General features: G+C 43.0%; 1 protein-coding gene across 1 annotated transcript; it reads left to right on the forward strand.

Annotated features, from left to right (window-relative positions):
• The first annotated feature begins 3,307 nt into the window (after positions 1 to 3,307).
• SHISAL2B (shisa like 2B) lies at positions 3,308 to 21,806 on the forward strand. The gene is made up of 3 exons (XM_026498894.4): positions 3,308 to 5,543; positions 9,749 to 9,906; positions 21,612 to 21,806. Exons 1-3 carry the CDS (start codon positions 5,353 to 5,355, stop codon positions 21,746 to 21,748), a joined length of 486 nt encoding a protein of 161 aa, XP_026354679.1. The 5' UTR covers positions 3,308 to 5,352; the 3' UTR covers positions 21,749 to 21,806.
• Positions 21,807 to 22,525: the final 719 nt, after the last annotated feature.

Consider the following 22,525-nt stretch of genomic DNA (forward strand, 5'->3'; position numbering starts at 1 on the left):
AACCAAAAACCAGACAACCATAGGAAGGAGGAAGGGAGGAACAAATACCCATTAGAGTCTGGACGGGGTTTGAAAGCTGTAAAGGGATGTGAACCTTAAGGTCCTATAACCTTTGCTACATGTTCCCCCCAAGTCAGTAACAGCTGTAATGTTAAATCTGATAGAGGGGATTTCCATCCCAACCATGCGGCACTCGCAGGAATCCAGACATCGCCAGCTCCCATGGAGACTGGTACCCAAGGGACTGAGGGATACACATAGCTCTAGGGACAGGGCTCGCTATGACCCCTATGGCAGCAAGAGCACATCGACACCAGGCCGCCGTGGGCATTACACTCACTCAGTAACTCCCCTTCCGCTTCTAACCTCCTTTTATCGCCAACAAGTAATTTTACTCCTTTTGGTTTTGCATACGCGTATGCACACGTTCTGCTGCCTGGGAGCTTGTAAGCCGTAAGTCCGCTTTGTCATGACCCCTGCTTCCTCGTGGCCTCTCACGTGTGTCTTCTTAAATTCCATTCTATTTAGGAATTGCCTGATTCTAGCAGTTTCAGGGAGCTGGGTGGTGAGAGACTCCTGTAGCTGGACTTTGGACGAAGATTTCCAGAGAAAGAAGAAAGTCAAGGTATCCCTTGGATGGAAAAATGCATGAAGATATTTCTGAGGCAGGAAGGAGACTGAGTTGCCAGAGCAGGAGAGCACATTCGAGATGGTCTTGAGAGCAGTGAAGTGGGGAGAGGGGAGTGGCACTGGTTTACAGCGGGTTTGGAAATAAGGATCTTTTGAAGGCTTTTGAGCAAAGCACTCATCTGGCTTCTTCATTTTTTCTGCAACCAAGTCAGCTTCATTTGAACCCTTGTTTTGCTTTTACCCAATAGCCAGTCAGTTGCTACTCTCAATCTCTCTCTCCCTCCGTTCCATCATGCCTGGTCCGGGTGAATCCTGTTGGGCTGGAGATCAGAGGCAAGCAGCAACACTCATCTCTGAGTTTACCAGTCTTTCTCAACCCTATCAGACTCAGTGTCCCCGTGTTTTAAGATGTGTCTCTGTAGGGGCGCCTGGGTGGCACAGTGGTTAAGCGTCTGCCTTCGGCCCAGGGCGTGATCCTGGCGTTATGGGATCGAGCCCCACATCAGGCTCTTCTGCTGGGAGCCTGCTTCTTCCTCTCCCACCCCCCCTGCTGGTGTTCCCTCTCTCACTGGCTGTCTCTATCTCTGTCAAATAAATAAATAAAATCTTAAAAAAAAAAAAAAGATGTGTCTCTGTAACTCTCCCTTTGCTATTTTGAAATGAAATGTATATATAGTATGATGGATCGACATACCCAATTGTATGGGATGAATCTGCGTATCCCCCCTAACTCATAAGACCAAGTCCTAACCCCCCAGTACCTCAGAATGTGACCCTATTTGGAGATAAGGTCTTTAAAGAGGAAATCAAGTTAAAGCAAAGTCATTATAATTAGAGGAAATTTGGACACAGACACATACAGAGAGAAGACAATGCAAAGACCCAGGGAGAAGATGGCCGACGATAAGCCAAGGACAGGGGCCGGGGACAGACCCTTCCCTCACAGCCATGGGAAGAAACAACCCCGCCCACACCTTGATCTCAGACTTTGAGCCTCCAGAACTGTGAGAAATACATCTCTCCTGGGAAAGCCACCAGTCTGTGGTACTTTGTTACAGTGGCCCTAGCAAATTAATACAATTTATGCAATGTCTTTGTTGTGGTATAAAGAAAAGAATGGCATGGAATTTATAACGGAGTATGTATTTCCATGTGGAAGTGCTCAAGTACGATACCAAAGACATGACATTTACACCAGCAGTGTGCAAGCAGCAGCTCTAAGTCCCCTCAGGGCACAAACGCAGGCTGGAGGGGGGGGAGGGGCAGTGGTGGCAACTCAAATAGGACATCGCAAGCAACATTACCACTGGCACCTCATTTTCCAAAGAGTGGAAAACTCTTGGTAAAGTTTCAAACAAAACAAAGAACAATCTTCCCTCAAATTACATGGTAGTTACATTCCTGGAAAATTCAACAAATACATTGTATTTTATTTGTAACCCAGGCACAGGTTCTAGATAAATACAGTTTTCATCTACGTGAATGTCCTGTGGAACAGTGGAAAATCACAGACAGTTCCTCGTTTTTCTGCAGATGTTGCAGGAGGTCAGGATGTCTAGCACCCCTGGCCTACATCCCTCATTGCCAGGAGGGCATTTGGTCATCATGACAACCAAAACCGTCATCCCCTTATTTCCAAACTACTCCCTAAATATTCCCAAAGCGGGGGTGGGGGGGTGGGGGGATACCACCTTTGTTGAGAACCAGGGAGATACGTGAAAATAAAAGGTGTCCTGTTTGGCAATCTTTGGGTGTTGGGCCAGCCCCACCCCCACTGGCTGCCAGAATCTCTCTTGCCTAGAGGCGAGGAGCTGGGGACTGGGTCATGTGGGACCTCACAGCAGGCAACTGCTCAACTGGTACTGTTGAAAGCCTCAGTCTTGACACTGCCCTCAAGCCTCATGTGTTAAAAGCCTCTTTTGTTAACTTGAACCTCAGAGGCTACCAAGTACTCCAAGCTTGGTGGAGGCTAGCCCCTGTGGGCACATCATTCTCCCTGTGTGTGTTTTCATGTGTATACAGTGTGTATCTATGGCTAGGGAAGTGCCAAGGCACTGTGGTGACTGCAGAAGCATCAGGGGGCCAGAACAGAGCCCCAGAGAATCATCCTGGCAAATCCTACTGCTCATTTCCCTGCTCCTATTTCTCCATCATGGAACATTCATTGTTGGAGAAAATCACATGAGCCAGCGGGTTGGTTCCACCAGAAAGCTAGGGGTTCTAAGTGCACCCGGGCCCTCAGCGAGGTGCCAGTTCTCGCTCTGCCTGTCACCCGAGATTGTTTCCTAGTGTTTGCCCTCAGTTTCCTCCATTCTCCCCGCCACTCATGTTCCACCCTGGTGTCTCAGGCTCCAGAAAGACTTCAGTTTTATTGAGACAATCGATATCACTGTCCAAAAGAGTTTTCATTTCTTTCATCCCCAAATTTCTTTTCCTCTTGCACAACAGAAGAAAAGTCCACTGCACCCCCCCCCCCCCAACCTTGCAACAGAACAAGCTTCACTGGTCAAAGAGCCCGGGTTTCTGCCTTTCAATTGCCTTCTCTGTCACCTCCGCAGGGAGCCGTGCTGTAGGAGTTAGAACTCTTTGAGTGCAAGCAATAGAATTCAAGTTGAATGCACTTCAGCCAGAAAGGGGATTTTACTCTAAGGAGTCAGGGATGTTCCAAAAATCGCAGTGCTGGGAGTATGGTGGGTCTCAGGAAAGGACTTGCACAGAATTGCAAAACCATTAGCACTCCTTTTGCCCTTTCTTTGCTGCTCCTCCCTGCTTTGTTCTGTCTTTCCCCGTATGTTAGCTCCCTATGGATTCCTGTCCCCAGGGCACAATCCCAATCCCAGGACAGAGAGCCTAACTGGCCTAGATTGGATCAGGTCTAATCGCCTGGCCAACTTAAGCTAAAATGATTTAACAGGGACAAGATTAACCCTCCTGCCTATAAAACTAAATGCAGAAGATGGAGAAGCAATAGGTTTTGAACACGGGTATCACGGAGCACAGTACAAGGATCCCCAAGAGAGGGGAAACAGACAGGGGAGGGCTTATGATTTCTCTGGCTTACTGCCTGGAGAGAGCTTCCAGACAGCGGCAGCACCAGGAGAGGACCAGGGAGAGTCCAGTGCTTTCCTCAGTTGAGAAGACCAAGGTGGGAGGACAAGAAGCCACAGTGGCTAGAGAGGGGCAGAACAGGATACCAGGGAGTAGAGAGCTGGAGAGAGAGAAGAGAGAGAGAGAACTGGATCCCTGGAGGATCTCCTTGAGTTTTCAGCAGAGTACTGACCGGCACAGGCCTGTCAAGAAACTACCGGAAGCCAGGAAAAGAGCTACCTAAAAGGAGCAGAGGGAACACTCCTGTGAGCGGTCAGGAGGCGTGTCATAGTTTGTTTGCACCAGTCAGAACGGGAACTCTCGGAATTCACAAGGTGTCCAGTGGAGGATTCGGAAGAGCATCACCTCAGTGATGGGGAAAACTTTAGTCCTCGAGCCCACTCTGGTTCCACCAACAAAGGTTAAAAGCAAACTCAAAAGACTCCAACCGGGTCCAAGTGACTTAACCACATTCCAGAACAAGGCTCAAGAATACTTCTGGGAATACAGAAACACCCAGCCCCCAACAAGGTAAAATTCAGAATGGCAACATCCAATCCACCCTCTGGCCGAAAGGAAAGACGCAGAAACAAATGAAGAGAAAGGAACACCGTTCTGTCTATTTTACCAATTCTACGAATGTCACAGTCACCACATCTCCCACCTTAAGGCTATCACTATTTTCTTCTTTGCACACCAAGATGTTGTTTGGTTTATTAAAGGGCATTCATTACTACTGTAATTTTAAGACTTTGTGAACAAACGCATTACTAAATGAGAATACCAAACAAGAGAAATTTCTGCAGCCCTTCACAAGGGATTCAGGTCTCTTTCTCCTTATCTCCTTTGCCTCCTTCTCTGTCTACCTGTCTCTGCAGAAAGTGCTCACCTTCTTTCCCTGAATCTCTGGCCTGTTCTTCCCTTTGCAGGCCATTTCACAGAATACGGAATGCATGGCTAGCTTTTTGATGAAAAATCTTGTTCCTGTCTTTGATTTTTTTTTTTTAACTGGCAAATTTAAATCTTTCACGTGTACTTCTCAAAGACGGAGTAGTCCTCGCCACCCACCCCCTCCCTGGTAGCTCAGGGTCTTTGGTTCTGCCCACTACTCAGCTCCGTGGGTCGGTGGCCCCCTGTGGGTAAAGGTTCCCCTGGCCCTGCTCTGTTTTGCCGGGAACCCACCTGCCCTGTCCTTGGGGAGGCAGAACGGCAACTTCGGCAAACATATATGACACCTCCACTTTTCCTTTGGGTGAAATCGCTCTCTGGCGTGCCGTGGGGCCAGCTGAACTCCCCAGGCCGTCGATGAAGTGAGAGGTCGTGGAGGGGAGTCAAGGGAGCGTGAAGAAAGCCAACGAAGGGAGGGGGAGAAGAGGTACAGGGTTGAAGAGCGGCAGAAAAAAGGGCCACTCAGTAAGAAGAGGGAGAAGCGCGAGTAAAGCGACCAGAGCCCATGTGGGCAGGGGGAGGAGAGAGCGCAGAGGAGGCGCGCGAAGGCTGAACGCACACGCAGTGCGACCGACCCCCGCTCGCAGGAGACGAGCCCGGGCCGTGGGGGTGCGCGGGCGGTGCGGGGCGCGGGCGGTCCGAGGGCAGGTCCGGGGGCTCGCGCGCCCCTGTCCGCAGCCGCCCGCGATGAGCGAGGCGAGCCGCGTGTGCTCGGGCTACTACAGCCTCAACCACAGCTTCGTGGAGCCCTTCGAGTGCCCCCGGAGCGGCGAGGGGGCCGCCCTGCTCTACTGCTGCGGCTTCGCCGACCTCAAGTACTGCTGCAGCGAGCCGGGCAGCTACTTCCCCTACAAGCACAGCTACATGTGGAGCCTCAGGTGCGCAGGGCGGCGGGCTGGCGGCGGGCTCTGGGGAGGCGACGAGCGGTGCCACCCCGGGACTGGGAGGGTCGCCCGCTGGGGCCGGGTCCCTCCGGAAGGACACGGAGCCTCCGAGGCCGGGGTGAGGGACCTGCAGAGAACGCGCGCCCGGCTCGGAGCTGCTCCACCCCGGGGCCCGCCCCGTGCTGCCCCCGTCCGGCGAGGGTCAGGCTGTGGCGGCCAGAAGTGTGAACGGGCCTGGCCCCCCGGCGAGGCTGGCGCGGGAGGAGCGCGGGAGGAGCGCGGGAGGAGCGCGGGAGGAGCGCGGGAGGAGCGCGGGCTGTGCGCCCGGGGCGCACGCAGTGCCGGCTCCGCTGGCCCGACTCAGCCCCGCGCCGGGGCTCCACGCCCGCCAGGGACGAGTCCCAGGCAGGAGGCTCAGCGGGTAGAGAAGACACGCAGATAACTTGAGGAGGTTTTCATTCTCTTTCTGATTTGTTTGGGCATTTGGTGCTTTGAATAGAAAGGGGGAGACTTCGGGACTCATTATAAGGTATTAACCAAGGACCAGAGTATTTAAAGTCTCTCTGAGGGCGAGAAGAAATCAAAAAGGGGTGTGTGTGTACGCAAACAGCGACAAGACTTTAGAATTTGCTCTTTTCAGGCGATCCGACACTGACCCAGAACCGAACTGGAGACCCACAGGCAGGGAAAGTTTTACTTGCCCTTATAATACACACTCCGTAGAACCTTTTGCAGGACCCCCCTTTCTTAACACCTGAGCCACTCGGCCATTACTGCAAAGACAAGAGACTTCGTCAGGTGGAGTCTTCCTTGCCTCTTTGTCCTATGATGGGAATTTTACCTGTCCCCACCTAGTATTTATGCAGATATTTTCACTGTTCAGTGCCCCCCCCACCTCCGCCACCCCACTCCAAAAGATTGCAACCTTTGAACCTGATGCTTTGATTTTGCCTGGAGAATGAATGTGAGAGCACTCCAGACCCACCTTCTGTTGTTTCTCACAAACCAATTAGCTTGTGCCTGACAAGACAGAGACTCTGCTGGAAAGGGGAAGAGTGTTATATCTCTAGCATGATCCAGAGTTTGTCACACATGTCCAGTCCACAGCAAATGACTTTAAATGTTATTTCTTGAGGCAGTAATTTTTTAAAAATGTATTACGAGCTTCAAAAAATATCTCAAAAAGGGTGCCTCTTACCAGTAAGTTCAGCTAACAACATTGTGTGGTGCCAGAGTGGGGCATAATCTCGGAAAATAATGGCAGCTTATCCGTCTCATTCGGAGAAGTAATTAGTATTGCACTGGCATATTGTCTGGCCTTTTGGAAAATAGCACAGTAACCCCGCTCCAGTCTTTGGAGGTGTTAATAATGATGGCAGCACCTCCGACAGAGACTGCAACTCTTAAGTCAAACTCAATTGGAAAAGTGTCTGGGATGCTCATATCCTTGAATAGTTCCAAAGTGACAGGCAGCAGAGGATAGGTTTATGAGGGCGCAAAGAATGAATAGCTGGCTGGGGTCTTCACTCAGCATGGACGCAACGCACAGTAGAGCTCAGCTCCTAGGACATACAAAAATCATTTCAACTGAGGACATCAGTTGGCAGTATTAAATCTGGGGGTCTTGTTAGTTACTGAGCACGGAGAACACAATCGGGAGGCAAAAACTCTGCTTCATTTCCCTCATATTCTTTGCTCTCCACCCAAATTTAAAATAGTCCAACCGTGCAAAACATTGCCGGAGTCACTAGCATTTGTTCTGAGATTCTACAGCTGCTAGAGAAAGGCACGAGGTAAGCAACGGTTCCAAGTCGGAGACCTGCGGCATGAACGAGGCGGCAGCTTCAGACCCTCCCCCAGAGACTGCAAAGCCGACTGCCATCGAGGTGCTGGGAGGAAAGGAGAATTCCCCCTTTCCTGTGTCTGGCCCACCCCAGTCTCTTCTCCTCTTTACAAAATCCCTAACCTCTCAGGGCTTCCTTTGGTGACCTGCTTCAGGACCTAGGAAAATAATGCCTGTTGCACAGGGCAACACATGAGTTCAGTAAGTAGTGTCAACAGGACTATTTTCCGAGATTCCTAGAGTTTCGTCTTTATCTAGAGTTTTGTACGCATGAAGCAACATCTCTATAAAATGGGACTGTGACCCAAGCTGTCTGTCAAGATTATGAAGAACCTTCTTTCATTATACTAGAAAGCAGAAAGAGCATGCTTTGTTTATCCCAATCATGTGATGGGTTTTTAAACTGTGTACATTAAAAGCTCACAATATGCATGTTGAATTTAATTAGGTTGACAATTTTACTTTTAAATTGACTAAATTACTTTTTACTTTGAGCATTTTTTAAATAACTGGTTCTCATTTCAAGAATCTTTCTAGATGTGTGGCAGCCTAGCTGTCTTGTGCAGCAGATAATGTTCATTAAGTGGATTATGTTTCCCTGTGTCTGTGCAGAGTCCTAACCCTCCCTGGCGCATATAATCAACAAAAGTCAGCTTTGGGGCCAACAAACATGAAAGAGACCTTGCCAGAGCCAAGGAGTCTCGCCCCGGGAAGAGAGTGCACGAGTGAGGGCAAACTCCAATTTACATATAAAACATACACTGACTCTAGCCACAGAATTATCCAGGCTTCACCGTGTGCAGGGCCAGGGGAATTGGGCTGACATTAATCAACCAGGCACAAGTATCTTTGGAGGTCTGGAGGTCTGACTCCAAGTCTGTGGCCAAGGAGGCAATCTCTAAATGGCTGGGGGTGGGGAGGACTTTATCTCCTAAAATCAAGGATAAATGGGATGAGCTTAAGCACCTCACTTTTAATTCTGTTCTCCTTTCCAGAGCCCTAACACACCTAGCCTCCCTGGTCAAATTCTCCCCTCCTTCCCCCTGGTACATGGCAAACTTGTCGGGGCCCCAATCTCTAGGAAATAGCGGAAGCCTACAGATAGGCCAGGACGATGATGAAGAAACAGATCATTACTTTTCAACGACCATTTCGACGATGATTACTTTTCAGTGATGATTATACTATGATTTACTTTTTCTTCTTTTTTTTTTTTTCAGATTGGAGGGAGGGGGGCAGGACAGAGGGAGAGGGAGAGAGAATCTTAAGCAGGCTCCTCACCCAGCCTGAGCCTGTCTAGGGGCTTGATCTCACCACCCTGAGATCATGATCTGAGCCGAAATCAAGAGTCTGAGGCTTAACCGACTGCACTACCCAGGCGCCCCTCTATTTACTATCATTTACTTCTATTTACTATAAGCTAAGTACTCTATTCAGTGCTTTTAATATGCATGCACAGCACTGTGGGAAAGTCAACAGAAGTATGAGCTCTTGAGCCCCTTAAAACCTCTATGTATATTTACATACCCACACATATATTGGGTTCGGGAAAGTAAAGTACGTATGTTTGCTTATTAGTCTTTCAAGATAATTTTTCTCCAAGTTCCTTTCCCCACTTAAAAATATTGAGTTCACAGGCTTATGAAAACTGTGTTACTTCTCAAATGATTAGTTTTATAGATAATTGTATCAGAAGGAGTGACCACAAAGTGAATGCAGAGAAACTAATAGCAGATAGACACTTTTTTGGAGAAAAGCACAAGGGGTCCTTCCTTAGTGCCAGGAGCCATTGGTGGTGCGCTCTTTTCGAAAGGAAAAACTCAGGCTACACCTGAACTTTATATAAATTTTATAAATGTCTTTCCTTTCATTAGACCTTCTTCTCCTCTTTTGTAAGAGTTGTGGTTTTGTGTCCTAGTAAGTGCTATCTTCCATACTTTTCCAGAGGAAAAGTTCTTCATTTCTGGTAAACATTTGCTTTACTACTTTTGCACCAGTCAGTATTTTTCTATTCATCTTTTGTGGGTGAACATGATTTTTCTTTCTAAAATATACTACTAGAGGTTTCTTTGATTGAAATATTTTTAAACTGGCCCAAGAAAATCACATGACCTTTCACCTGCCATAGGCGTTCACATGGTTCTCTATACTAATGTTGACATATAAATGTGTAGAGAAAATGTAAGAATTTGATGAAAGCAAAAGGTGAGCTATAGATTTCAATCATATACTGCTTATACTAAAATAGAGTTTGGTTAGGAATGACTGAAGCAAGAACGGACAGTCTTCAGACCTTCTCTCTAGTGTATGTGTAAACCATTTTGTGACGGTGAGAATGTTCTTACTGTTTCTTCAGCATCGGTGCCCTGGTTGGACTGGGAACTGCTGCCCTTGTTCTGCTTGCCTTTGTCGTCAGCGTCTGTGTCCTTTGCTACCTATTTCTGTCTACAAAGCCTCAAAGGTTAGACCCTGGCCTTAAACTTCAACGCCTCGTGGCTTCTTCCACTCGAGAAGGTAATCCGCCTCCATTATTTGCAGCCAACTCCCTTTACTCTACTCAAGAAAATCATCTGTCCCTGGGTAACCCACCATCCTGTGAGCAATGAATGCTTTTTAAAAATTCAACTCATTATGTGCCTTTATAGAAATTCACAGGAAATTAGGCATTAATGGTGAAATACCTTCAAGAAATTGGGTCAAAGGACAGAAGAGGGGCAGGATGTAAATGTTCTCACGAAAAATAACCCAAGGAGCCAATAAATCCACTCTACTGTATTTAAGGCTCTCAGTTATAAAGGTTTTAGCCTCTTGGGAGTTTTTAAATTTTGTTTTTGAGAAAGCCAAAGAAGTCGAATAAATAGAGGAGCAAAATATCTGATAATTAATGCTGACGGTTGCATTGTTCAAGATGGGTCAGTCAGTGGTCAGCTGAGCGTTCCCCTGGGTGTCTGAGGGCTGCAGAGCTCGGAGGAAGCACATAAAACACTTCAGAGGCACACAAAAGGAATAGAAAAACAGGAAAGGTAAACAGAAGACTGTCTTTGTTCCTGACTAGATCACAAACTATTTAAGGTATCCGTGTGCGCACGCGCACGTAGAGTGACCATAAAGTAGAAAGAAATGTTTATGTACAGTTTGTGGAACTGGGTCTCGTTATCTCAGTTACAAAGTGCCACACAAATGCTAATTGTTAGCATCAGGAAATTCAGTCAGAAAGAATTGTTATAATTTTTGTGAATATAAATTCCTGTTGTGTATTTAAAAAGTAGTAGTCATAAATTTTGAGATATATAGAGTGTATTTTAATAAAAATGTAGACTATATAAATGGAATATATATGCGTACCTATGCACACGTATGTATTTAGAATAAGATATGTCTTCCGTAACTTCTATTTAAAAAGAGAATGAAAAACTTTACTTTAAAAAATTTTGGAAAATCGCCTGCTCAGAAGCTTTCTTTTGGCTGAACCCTGAAATGTATATTTCTGGAATACATGCTCTGTGACCTTATCAAGGTCACAGAATGATCGCATTAGCTCTACTTTCCTTTTCTGTAGAGGAGAAAGGTCTCAGAGGGTGTCCTGCGTCACAGAGCAAGAGGCCAAGGTCCCTTGGCAGTTCTCTTTCTGAAGCACTGTTTGGAATTGTGTCACCAAATAGACAGGTTGTTAGTTGAATTCGGTCCGATGGCTTAGACCCTGTTTCTCCACAGTGGATTAGTGACTACCAAGTAATTAGATCATAAAATCAATTTTTTGTCTCAAGTGCTTAATTTAACGTGGATGTTCTTAAATTTTACTATGCATAAGAATCAGCTAGGGAGTTTGTTAAAGCTGCAAACTCCAGCCTCTTCATTTTAAAACAAATAGCTCCCCTTCCCAGCTAAGTAAGCCCTTGCTCACCTGCTGTCTACTCTCCACAAAGCAGCCAAAGTGAGCCTGTTACAAGCTAAGTCAGAAAACCCTAATTGCTTCCCACCTCTCTTGTTAGATACAGAAGTCTTAACTGGGACCTACCAGGGCTTCTGTGCTCTGCCCTCTCCACCCACATTTCTCTCATCTCCTGTGCACAGACACATTGGCCTCTTTGCTCTTCCTTGAAACTCCTCTGCCTCAGGGCCTTTGCATGTGCTGTCACCGTTGTCCAGAAGGCTCTTCGCTCAGATACCCATATGACTTTCACTTTCTTTAAATCTTTATTAAAAGTCACCTTCCTAGGGAGTTCTTCCCTGGTCCCCATATCTGGCTTTTAACTCCCCTTCAACATTTCATACGCCCTTCCTGTTTTATTCTTCTTCTAAGCATTTGGCACTAATATACTGTATATTTAGTTGTCTATTGTCTAACTTTTCTCCACTGCAACTGGAAAGTAAGTGCCTGGAAAGTAGTAATTTTCACTTGTTCCTCACTACTGTCTCCCTATTGCCTAAAACACGTAACAATGCTTGTTGAATGAATTGAACGAGTAGTACCTTTATAGTAGACGATCACAGGAGCCTCTTTACTGTCGCCTCTAGAGCCACCAGGTAGTCACTGAACGTCTCCTCTATGCCATGCGTTGTGCTAAGCAGAAGTTGGTTCTTTTTCCTGGTTAATCTCAGGGACTGCCCCCAAATGTTATTGGGGGCTCTTATTTCATGTCGGCTCTGAGAACCTAGCAACAGATTTAGTTGGCTTGTTGATTCAAGTCTTTCGGTCTTATTGCCGTTCAGCTACGGAGATCCATTAACGCACTTCTGAGGTAGTTAGAAGCTGCTTTCTTGCATCGAAATGTCTCCTCTCAAAAACACTGTGTTTATCAGGAAGCAAATTAGCTCAAGGCACCTTTCCTGAGTGCCTGCTATCGACAAAGCAGGATTTTATGTGGTCATTGCCTTCCTGCTGCTTTCCAATGAGGTGATTTTAGTCCTTTGGGTTGATTTTAACCAAATCAGCCATGGTGGAGAGCCCAAAACAAGATAGGTAATCGAAATGTCACTGAAATAGGAGAGAAAATGGCTTATATTTGAAAGTGACCCTTTAGAGTGAAAACATCGTGGAGCTGTTGTGAGGTGGGCATGCTCTGTTCCAGTGACTCTCCCACCTAGGGATAGGTTCCAGTGTTCTATTAAAAATAAAAAGTCTTTATTCCCACTTAAGGAATGCCTTCAACGTCAAGGACATAATGAAATGTTTGCTGAAGAACCAAGTAGGTAAACATTACATCAGAGGAAACCAGTTTCATCTTCTTTCAAAATGATCTGTTCTTAAGAGTCGACCTCCCATTATTTTAGAGTAATTTTTATAATTGAGACTGTTTTCATTACAGGCAATTTGAATGGCGTGAAGGAAAAAATGTTTCTGTGCGAATTCTAAAACTGACCTAGGGCACTGAACTTTATGTTTCTATAAATGACAGCTGTTTAAGTCTAAAATAGTCTGATCTTAGGCAGTTTTGCCAAGGTTTTTCCTTTGTGTATCTTTCTTCTTCTTTTTTTTGAGATTTATTTATTTATTTATTTGAGAGAGAGCGTGTGAGAGAGCAGGAGTAGGGGGAGGGGTGGAGGGAGAGGCTTGAGGGACAAAGCAGACCCCCCACTGAGTGGGGAGCACAACACCGCAGGGCTAGATCCCAGGACTCTGAGATCATGACCTGAGCTGAAGTCAGATGCTTAACCGACTGAGCCACCCAAGCGCCCCTTCTTTTTAATGTATACAATTTAAGCCTTTATACGTTTGAATTGATCCTGAAAACAGCAGGCCACTGGGAGTGACTGTAGAGTTTCGCTGGGCTATTTCCAGGGCTCACTTTGTGCAAAGGAACTGTCGCTAAGAAATTGATTGCCTTTAAATTGTGTCCCATCATCATTTTCTTCCCTTTTTTTGTGTGTTTTGAGTTATGCATGTTTCAAATGCCAGTGTTTAAAAGAATCCCACTGCTTGTTAGTTGTACAGTTCTGATAAGATGACTGTGTGCAGGGCACTTTTTTGAATAGACACTCTTGAGGGGGAGGACTCATTTCCTACGATGTGAAAGAATTAATGGCTAATAGAGAAGCAGTTAGAGGGGTGAATGTCCTAGATCCCTGCTTCTCAAACTTTTCCACTGGAAATTCCTTAAAGGGGAATGAGAAAGGGACTCGTACCTCCAGAATTCCAGGGGCTAGACTGGAAAGGCTTGCCTGAGGCCTATGAGCTTTAAATCATTTGAAGTTCCCATTTTATTTTTAACTTTTTCCCATCTTATTTTAAAAATTTACGTCATTTTTCAATTTGGCTGAATGTAACGGCTTGTTTGACTCTAGTAATAACATCCTCTCCTTCTCCTATCTGAAGAAAATTGGTGCTCCGGGCCGGTGAAGCACATCCATCCTGTGGTTTTGAGTCTCCACGGACACTCGGGGTTGCGGAGGTGGGTGGAGGCCTGAGGAGAGGGGCTGTTGGAAGCAGAGTTCTGGATGGAAATTAAATGGGCAGCTATTAGTAGGGCTGCCTGGCACAAAGAAAATAATACAGTTGTACAGTGATAATAGACAACCTGAGGCCCTGTATCTGGTGGCCTGCAGGTGATAAAAATGAGAAAGGGTGAGCAACCCCTCAGGAAGGTGCAGCTGTCTAGGAGAAAAACATAAATCACGTACGGAATACTGAGAAAGCACAGTTGAAGATCACGCAATTGTTTCTTCTGCCCATGAGCAAAACATGACTCGGACTGGCTCAGAATGGTCTGCTCTATTTCTTCTTCTTAGGAGAGTCACCTGGAAAGCAAAACCTTTCTTTCAATTCGCTTTTACTGATGGAAAATTAGAAAATACAGAGAAACAAACCAACAGCGTCTTCCGTGATTCTACCGTACAGACGGGAGGGCTATTAACACCACGTGGAATCCCTCATGGATTGTTGGTTTGCAGCTCTACATACGGGACTACAACGAAGGGGGGGATGAGTCTTAGGCTTTTTTTTTTTTTCACTGAACAATACTGACATCTTTGTTTGCCAATAAATAAATGCCTTTGCCATAGAATAGTTCCACTTTAATATCCTGGCGGAGCGCTATGATTTTTTATTGTTTTATTTCGATATACTTTCAGACTTCCAGAAAAATGGCAAGCATAGTAGAGAGAAGGTTGTATTCCTCTCCTCAGATTTACTTCATTATTAATATTTTGCCTCATTTTCCTTGTCATTGACTTTCTCTCAATGTATATTTTCTGAACCATTTGAAAATAATTTGCAGATATCATGCCTTTAAGCCGTAAATATTTCAGTAAGTGCTTCCTAAGAACAGGATTTTTTTCTTACAGTTACAGTATGTTTAGCAAAGTCAGGACATGTAACACTGACACAGTAATATTATCTAATCTGCAATTCATACTCAGATTTTGTCAACATCCTTAATAGCAGTGTTTTTCTCATCTAGGATCTAGTCTTGTAATTAGTTGTCACATTTCTTCAGCCTCCTTTAATCCTCAGCCTTTCTTTGTCTTTCATGATCTTGACATTTTTGAAAAGCAGAAGCCAGTTATTCTGTACGGGGTCTTTCACTTTGTCTGATATTTTCTCATGATTGGAGAGAGAATACATTTCAACAAGAACACCACAGAAATCATATTCTCAGGGCCTCATATCAGGAAGCACGTAATACCGGTTTGTCCCATTAGGGGTGATGTGAACTTTGATTCGTTGGCTAAGGTTGCATTTGCTGGATTAATACATTGTAAAGTCACTATTTTTCCCTATTAATTCCTAAGTAATTTGTAGGGAGGCACTTTGAGACTGAAAATATCCTGTTCCTCCTCAAACTTTCATCCACTCGTTGACAGCTCTTAATTTTTTTCATTCAAAATTTCAAAATAATTTTAAACTATTATTACAACAGTTATAAAATGTGACTTTCCAAGCCCCACATTCTTTTGATGTTGGCTGTTTGTAATTCTACTACAAGAAAGAGCTTTCCCTTCTCCCCTGGTTAATGACCTGTTCATTCATTTATTAAGATCAGTATGGACTCAGATGTTTCGTTTTAAAATATTCTATGACTGTCATTATTTATTCGGATCCTTACATTGTCTCAGCTTTGGCCTGTGGGAGCCCCTTTAAATTTGGGTCCTGTGTCCTTTTGAAATGTGTCCATAATTTTTTGAGCACTTTCTTGCTTTCTCTCACAAAATGTTCCAGGCAGCCTGTACGTCCCCTGTTCCAGCCCTGGAATCTGACATTTCTCTAAAAAGCGTGGTTCATTTTAGTTGGAAACAGTATTTAGAAACTAAAATCTGAGTATACCATATTTTATTATTGACTTTGAAAGAGCTTCCTTTTTTTTTTTTCATTACACACATACATTGTACAAATTATCTAAGTATTTTCTTAGCATAAATCCCTGCGAGTGGACTTGTTGACCAAAGGATGGGCACATATTAAAGGCTGTGGGTACGAGTTGCTAACTGCCCTCCAGAAAAGTACTATTTCAGGTGTATTATTATTTCAAAAGATACACATTTTACTAATTTCACTGAAAAAAATAATAGTGTTTTTACCTTAAATTAAGAGTGTGAGTGGACATTTTAATGTTTGTCATTATTTCTTCTTTTTAAAAATATTTATTTATTTAAGTAATCTGTCCACCAAATGTGGAGTTTGAAATCATGACCCCGAGATGAAGAGTTGCACACTTTTCCAGTGGAGCCAGGCAGGTGCCCCTGTCATTATTTCTTTTGTGGCATACTATTGCTCATATCTCATACACATTTTTTTATGGTGATGTACATTTTTCGCCACTTTAGAAGAACTTTACACACAGCAACTAAACTCTTTTCCACATATATCACAACTGTTTTCACAGTTGTTTCCCTTGTAATTTAATATGTGACAATTTTTCATTTAGAGAAGTTTCTTCTTTTGTATTTTCTCCCTTCAGTTTCATCCTTAGAAAGTTCTCACCTCTGGGGGCACCTGGCTGGCTCAGTTGGTACAGCATGTGACTCTTAATCTTGGGGTTATGATTTCAAGCCCCACGTCGGGTGTAGAGATTACTTAAAAAAAATTATAAAATTTTTAAAAATCTAAATCTAAAATCACCTCACTATAAGATATAAAGATACTAACCTATATTTTCTTCTAATACATTTATTTGTGTTTTTTTGTTTGTTTGGTTAAGTTTTTAGTAACACTGGAATTTTAGTTTTGGTGTAAAGTGTGAGGTAGGGAATCTGCCTTTTTATTTTGCAGATGAACCCACTGTCCAAATATCTACTGGATAATCTTTCTCTTGCCAATTTAAAATGTCATAAACTGAATTCTTATATATACTGTGATCTATTTTTAGACCTTCTGCTCTGTTAAATTTATCAATCTGTTTATTCTTAAGCTAATAATATACTTTAAAAATTATTGTAGTGATATAATTTTAACACCTGACCAGGAAAGACTTTCTCCTCCCTCCCATTATGCTTCATTATCAAAGTTTCTTGGCTACTCTTCAGGTTTCCAAATAAGCTTTTGAATCATGTTGTCAAATTTTTAAAAATCAAGTGGTATTTTGATGGGTTTTGTACTAAATTTATAGACAACTTTGGGATCTATTTTTCTTAGTAGCCTTAACACCTGTCCAACAAAACTCTGCTCAAAACTCTTATTAATTCAGCTGCCAAATTATTTTGTAATACCATTCTTTGTTTCAGAAAGGCTTTTTTTTTTTTTTTAAGATTTTATTTATTTATTTGAGAGAGTGAGTGAGCAAGAGAGCAGGAGCAGGGGGAGGAGCAGAGGGAGAGGAAGAAGCAGATTCCCAGCTGAGCAGGGAGCTGGATGTGGGATTGGATCCCAGGACCCTAAGGATCATGACCTGAACAGAAGGCAGGCACTTAACTGACTGAGCCATCCAGGTGCCCTTTTCAAAAAAATGTTTTTATTATTTTTTTAAATATTTTATTTATTCATTTGAGAGTGAGAGAGAGCACAAGCAGGGGGAGTCCAACTCGGGGCTGGATCCCAGGACTTGGAGATCATGACCTGAGCCGAAGGCAGACAATGAACCACCCAGGTGCCCCCAGAAAGGCCTTAAGAACTCATTGAGATCTTAGTAGAAGATGGGGTAATTTGAACTCAACAACAGAAAAGGTTACTGTGCCTCCTTATGGGACCATTTACTTAAAATACTGAGCCTGCAATTTCCTATGACTGCTTTTGTTCCTAGATGTAGAAAAATCAAATTGCTCAGCAGAGCTCCTGCCACATTTGCTATGTGTGGTTCCTCCTCAGAGCTCAGGGCTGGGCAGTCTCAGCTGATGTTGGAACCAATAAACAAAATAGAAGCTAGTCTCTTGTGAAAATTCATTAGAGGATTTTAAATATGAGCTAAGTTATTTGTGAGTTATTTTAGTCGTCAGTGATTGGAAAAATTTAATAAAGCAGAAAAGAAAAAGGAAAAAAGGCCCATTGTGGAAAAAAATAGGATAGGAAAAACATTTCTGGATAGAACTGCCTTCGCTCATTGATGGATGGATAAAGCCAAAGGGCAAGTCTAAGACTGTAGCTTGTACAGTGAATTTTTGGCTGTATTTACTTGAGATACTTCTATATTCTAAAGAAGGCAGGGCACCGCACAGGGTAAAGAACAGTAAATCAGCAGGTCATTGGGCAAGTTTTGCCCACTTCGCCATTAACTTTGGATCCAGCCCCATGCTTCATATTAAATTCGAACGGAAAACATCCTCTTGCAAATCAAACACACTTAGGGTACAGATTTAAGGTGGCTTCTTTTCACGAGGAGGAACTGTGGGATGAGTGGGATGTGTAGATTTTCCAGTCAGGAGTAAAGTGAGCCAGCCAATTAGGAATCAGAAGCTGCTGTAGGACTGAGACTGTGACACAGAAGCTAGGGGGGTGTAGGCAGATAATGGCAGAAAAGCTTAATTACAGTTCTGGCCAGAGAGTCAAAGAGATGAAGACCTGCAGGGGTCTCCGGCACTCTTCTGATATTTTGGAATGGCAGGCAAGGGCAGAGTTCATAGAGGAGTTGTAAGATAAATGGATTCCTGAGGACCGGTTCTGAAAACGAATGCAAAATTTAACCATTATCAGAAAAAATATATTGGTGTAATTCGTGATGAGGATACCTGCAAAGATTGTTTGATGAATTGCATTTGAATTCTGACAAAGGCCAAAGCTTTAATTTAAATGCCAGTCTGAGAGGTAGAGGATTAAAGGAAGGTTGAGATTTCCCTTTGAGGACCAGACACCAAAAAAAAAAAAAAAAAAAAAAAAAAGAATGAAAATGGGACATGAGTAGCAGAAAGAACAACTAATGCCAAACCCAGGAAAGAACAATAATGTTGGACCTTCACAGTCTGCATTCTGCAAGGAAAAAGAGGAATTAATTAAGGAAAACCTTTTATGTGTAACAAATCCCTTGGGAGCTCAATGGAATTACAGATTCCTTATTTAAAATCTATTCCATGTTGTAATCCTGGGACAGAAAAAGAGGCTGCTGATTGTATCCCTACTTTGTTGGTTAAGAAATTAGCTTCTATTAATCAAAGCAAAACTAGGAAAAGGTGAGGTTGCTCAGACTTTTCCTGCTCTTTTAAAATTACTCCAAAGAGATGCAGGTCGCTGGACTCTGTCATCACTCTAGCTACTCACTGCAGAAGGATACACATTGAAAGCACCTTTGGATTTTTGTAAGTTGTGAGAAGAGCGTCAACACTAGGGGTGTTAACTTGCTAATCAAAATTCCTGCTTCAAATGATACTGGTATGGTGTAAATCGCAAATCTTTTCCTGTTTGTGAAGCAGATTGGTTCTGTTAGGCGAACTGCCTTGCCTTAAGAAGCCAACCTAAGAAACAAATTTGTACCTACACCAATTAGAAGGATCCAGTAGCCAAGGAAATCAGAAGTCAGGGCTGGAGAATGGGTGTCTTTCTAAGTCCTAGATGAAGAAAAACCTGTAACACTGGAATCTATTTTGCAAGGCTTTAAATTTCAGAGGGCAGTAGACAGGTTAGATAAACTCTTCCAGTTGCTGCCAGAAAATACATACTGGAAACTAGAGCTGTCAGCACGGAGATGATTTAGACAGAACTCCTAAGTTAGGAAATAACCTCCTGAATTTATTTCCCACGAAAAAAAAGACAAAAACAAAAACTGTATGCGACAAGGTAGATAAAAACACCTTGGAAGTCTGATTGAAATAACTCATGATTCTAAGGATGTAAAAAGCTTAGGACACATGAAGGACTGGAATTAACCAACATTCAGTTCAGACTTCCAGGAACTCCAATAAAATTTTAAGTTTTAGATGTTTAAAGAATTGCTTATGTAAGATGCAAAAGCCACTCAGATAAAATGAAACCAATTTACATCTTACATCCTTGATCTTTGTCTTTACCTGCTAGAATATTGAAGAGGACAAACTATGCTATGCAAATGAAAAATAAACCTATAAAAACGTCATTTTTCTAATGTTACATGACGAAAACAGTTTCAGTGGCCCCCACAGAGAATAAATTCCGTTACTTAAGTGCTTAGTAGCTAAATTTTCATCTACTATTTTTTAAAACTCCACTTTGCAAGTGACAGTCAAGTCAAATGTATCGGTTTATTAGATTTTCATGCCAGCCTTTCCTACTCCACTTCACAGAGAATGATCGCTGACTGGCCAGAGAGCTACTTGCCAGGCCAGAAAATGGGGTGCCTACAACAAATTAACTTTCAAAAATCAGATTATATGGTTGAAACATTATGACTGAATGTTGAGGAGAACATTTATTTTACCACCACAGAGGTTCAGAAGTAATGAAATCTATTTACTGAACGACTGACTCTAGGCCGTCCCTATACTTCAAACTTTTAAGATGAGCTCAGAGAACAACACTACCCACGTTTCAGTTCTGTGGGCATGATCTGGGAGCTGGAGCAAGACATCGTTCTTCACAACTTGTCAATAATATTGCCCTGTGAGTGCTGAATTCTGAAATCAACCCACAGTGGGGGTAGTCTGATGGGGCTTGGAAAGTAGTCTGTACAGTTACTTATAAATAGGCAAAGCCAGGCAGTAGTACGAACACATGCAAGTGGCACAGGGAAGAGGAAGGACCTGTTTCTAATAGTGGAACCTCTCAGCCAGTGGGTCCCGCTTCCTCTGAGGCAGGTTCGGAGCAGATTTTTCTAAATGAAACTCATTAGGGAGGAAGGCGGTAGATGATAGGAACCAACTGGCAAGCCCTGAGGCACTCCTGAATCTAAGAGGCCTGGAGAGAAAAGGGACCAACAAGAGACTGAGAAGGAGCAATGGAGACAGGAGGTGAGTCAAGAAAGGGTATCCCGGAGGCCAAGGAAAGAAATGCTGCTGGTAAGTCAGACAGCATCCAGACTATGAGCGGGGCTAGGGATTCAGCACGGGAGGGCATTAGTGACAGCGGGCATTTATCTACTGCTTCTACATATTTATACATTATTTAAATTTGTATATATTGGCAAACTATAGGATACAATTACTTTTCTTCCTTTAAAGATTTATTTATTTATTTAGAGAGAGCGTCTCAAGCAGACTCCACACTAAGTGTGGAGCCCGACATGGGGGCGCGATGTCATGACCATGACCTGAGCCGAAATCAAGAGTCAGATGCTTAACTGCCTGAGCCACCCATGCACCCCCTTAACTTTTCTAACAATCATTCTTGAAGAACAATCCATTTCTTTGCTATAAGCTTCAGTTTTCGTGCTGAGCGAAGGTCCATATTCCTCTATCCTTGTGCATTTTGGACTCATATTTACATGGAATGAGTGAAATGGGATTGTGGCACAAATGTGTTCTCTTTTAAATATTACATCTAAACTGATTACGATTTCAAAGCCTTAAGAGTGTTGCAAATTATTAAGATAAGCTTTAGTATAGTTTTGTTTTTATGCATAGAGATAGTCACATTTTTATTAAGTAACCCAGAAATTGTTGCCTTCTTCTCAAATGTGTAATTTCCTCCATGGAAACATGGAGGAAAGAAAGGTAAGCACGCAAATGAAATTCTTAACCTCTGTTACTATTTCCATAATTTGACTTTCAGAAGGAAATGCTCAAAAACAACTTTGAAATGATTCATTTCTCACTCATCCATGCAGTGTTTTCAAGACATATTTTCAAAATTGCTCCAAAATGTATGTTTTAAGCACAAATCTTAAAAGGCCAAATTTTATGTCATAATTCCAAATAATTATTTCATTTTGTTTTATGTTTTGCAGGCAACTCAAACAGGAAAACCAAAGCCCCCAATTCAAACGCGGCATCAAATTCAACAATCGAAACATCCTATGAAGCTGATGATATAATTCAAGATCCAAAAATGGATACAACACAAATCAAAACTGTGTATTACTAAAAAGCCTGTGTTGCAAAAGCTCACTGGAGAGACGGAACAATACGAATAAAGAATGCATTTCAAAAACAGTTTGTAATTGTGTTTTTCAAAACTTAACCATTCACAAAGCAAGACACAGCTGCATTTTTGATTATTCAATTAATTTATTAAAAACCCACTAAGGTTTCTGATCATGTGCAGAAGTTTACTTTTATTTGCTAATTAAGATGCTTCTGTATTACATGGAATTATGCTAATACTTCAGGAGAAATTAAAGAACTTATCAGTAACACAGACAAGTGCACCTACACCAGTGTGGAACAATGAGAGATTTGTCACGTTACCAACATTTCGCAGTTCTTTTGATGAGATGGTACTGGATAGGTAAATCTCAGCAGGGAGGGTCTTATAAAACAGAGGTGGCATGTTAAGTCTCTCAGAGATCAACCCATACTGTTTTTTCAGGGGTTGCTGGGTAGAAAATGAATGTATTGTCTTTATAAAACCTAACAATTCAATAACAAATTACGTCACAGTGCGTAATCTGCATAATCAATATATTCTGCATACCGAGGGATAACCATAACAAAACTCCTTCACTGATAAAGTTCCTGCGGAGCTTCCATAATGAAAGTTATAAAAAAATAAGTTCTCTAGTTCCACCTAAGGCTACTGCATTAATACCACTTACGACACCTAGAAGTAAAACTATGATTTCCGCACGTTATAATTGTCTTAAAAGATTTTTATTCCTAAGTATGATTTCTATTACAAGAACACAGACCTTGTTTTCTAATG

Source organism: Ursus arctos, unplaced genomic scaffold, assembly GCF_023065955.2.
Source record: "Ursus arctos isolate Adak ecotype North America unplaced genomic scaffold, UrsArc2.0 scaffold_5, whole genome shotgun sequence".
In the NCBI taxonomy this organism is placed as follows: Eukaryota; Metazoa; Chordata; class Mammalia; order Carnivora; family Ursidae; genus Ursus; species Ursus arctos.